This window comes from Aphanomyces astaci (assembly GCF_000520075.1).
Source record: "Aphanomyces astaci strain APO3 unplaced genomic scaffold supercont1.645, whole genome shotgun sequence".
NCBI classification, from domain to species: Eukaryota; Oomycota; class Saprolegniomycetes; order Saprolegniales; family Verrucalvaceae; genus Aphanomyces; species Aphanomyces astaci.
The window spans coordinates 1-1,642 of record NW_009798908.1 but is presented as its reverse complement, the minus strand read 5'-3'; the positions used below and the strand labels follow the sequence as shown (position 1 = coordinate 1,642).

Genomic DNA, 1,642 nt, shown 5'->3' with positions numbered 1-1,642 from the left:
GCCTTGTGAGTCAGTACTGACGTCCTTGTCGCCTTGGGTATCAGTACTGACGTCCTTGTCGCCTTGGGTGTCAGTACTGACGTCCTTGTAGCCTAGGGTATCAGTATTGAAGTTTTTGTTGCCTTGGGTGTGAGTACTCTTGACGTCGGAATCCTTGACTAGCTCGGGAAATGGAGGCAACACCTCTACGGTTTCCGTACGGCTGGGACGAATGCTCAGCGCGGGGCCGTATCCTTGTACGGAGGCAGCGGTATCCCCCGCGGCAAAGGTTGCAGCCGACGAGACAAGCGCAAGAATGGCAATTGTCTTCATGAGGAAAATTCAATAATGAGTGCAAGGTTTGGGGGGCTTGTGTATTTGACACTTGACAAAAAACAGGGTCAATAATTGATGCATTACCTTACTGTATCTTCGTTCAGTCTGTTTTCACGTTTAGTCGCAAAGCAAACATTATCCATGCAAGTGTGTCAGGTTCGATCCCCGGATTCCCCGGATTATTTCCGCAAGGATTTATCCGTCCCTCCCCTGGGGAATCCGGATAACAAGGTCCGCGTACGAAGACGAGGACCGAACTTCGAAGAAGATCGGTCGAAGCACGAGGTATGAAGCGTTGAGCGAAGTAAAAACTGAAGATTGCACACCGCCCCTGGTCGAGCAGGCGCGTTACAATTGGCGAAGCGGTTCCATAACATGTGGTTCTAGTGTCGGCCCTCGCGGAGGAATGTCTTAAAAATGATAATCCAAACTCAATTAACCATGCAAGTGTGTCACAAACTACACCCACCTCCGAGATTAATTGAGTTTGGATTATCATTTTACACCCACCTCCGAGACGGTAAAAGCTCATTGGTAGAATTTTCAAGAATTAATTTAGCATCTCTCGATGACCAAGACGCTACCTCCAGTGTGATTGGTCGTCCCACCATTTCTGAGCATAGTGTGATTTCCAACATGGTTAATTGAGTCTGGATTATCATTACAGTGATCCCTCAACGTTTAATCGCTTTTCCAAATACTACGTAGTATAAATTTTCCAAGTCAGCCTATTGTACATAGAACCACAAACATTAACTTTGAAGGGTGACTATCTGCTGGTCAATGAAGCAAAAGCTGAAGTGAATGGCCCAAGTTCCGAGGTAGAACCCCTGTATGGGCTTAAAGTAATCCGGGGAAGCACCCACGACCTTTGAGTTAAGACACACTCCAGTAGCCTGTAACCTGGGACTCCGTCCTAGCCCCGGTGAGTACATCCGATGCTAAATCGCCGGGAAGTGCATCTGAGTGGTTTGCGATAGCTAACCACTACAGAGAACCGAGGATGAACTCGCCCACAGTTGTACTTCAGAAATATAATTCAACTTGAGGTTGAATTGCGATTCAACATTAAGCCAATCACAGCTCTACCGCTCGACAGACCTTATTGGAGTAAATCTTGCAATCAAACACCTTTCATTGGGCTATTCAAAATAATATGATGCACGAATTTCAAAATCTGACCATGTCAAAGGGCACGCAGTCTCGACGACGTGTGCCACCTCGACGCAAGCCGCTGTTGAAACCGTACCGTCGTTCAACCCTGCTTGCAAAGCGAAAGCAACAGGGTTACACTATTGGGACAATAAAGGCTCTCTTACAGAAGCAC

At 47.1% G+C, this 1,642-nt stretch overlaps 1 protein-coding gene across 2 annotated transcripts; it reads right to left on the bottom strand.

The window, feature by feature from the left end:
• Positions 1–21: 21 nt before the first annotated feature.
• H257_19472 lies at positions 22–369 on the bottom strand (the record flags this gene model as incomplete). 2 transcript variants are annotated; one of them, XM_009848616.1, is made up of 2 exons in its annotated part: positions 138–369; positions 22–92 (listed from the first exon to the last, which is right to left on the bottom strand). In XM_009848616.1, coding segments are annotated over exons 1-2 (246 nt in total), but the record flags the coding sequence as incomplete, so codon positions are not given. The 2 variants fall into 2 exon arrangements, with proteins under 2 accessions (XP_009846918.1, XP_009846917.1); XM_009848615.1 differs by having other exon boundaries at positions 22–355.
• Between the last annotated feature and the right edge of the window lie 1,273 nt (positions 370–1,642).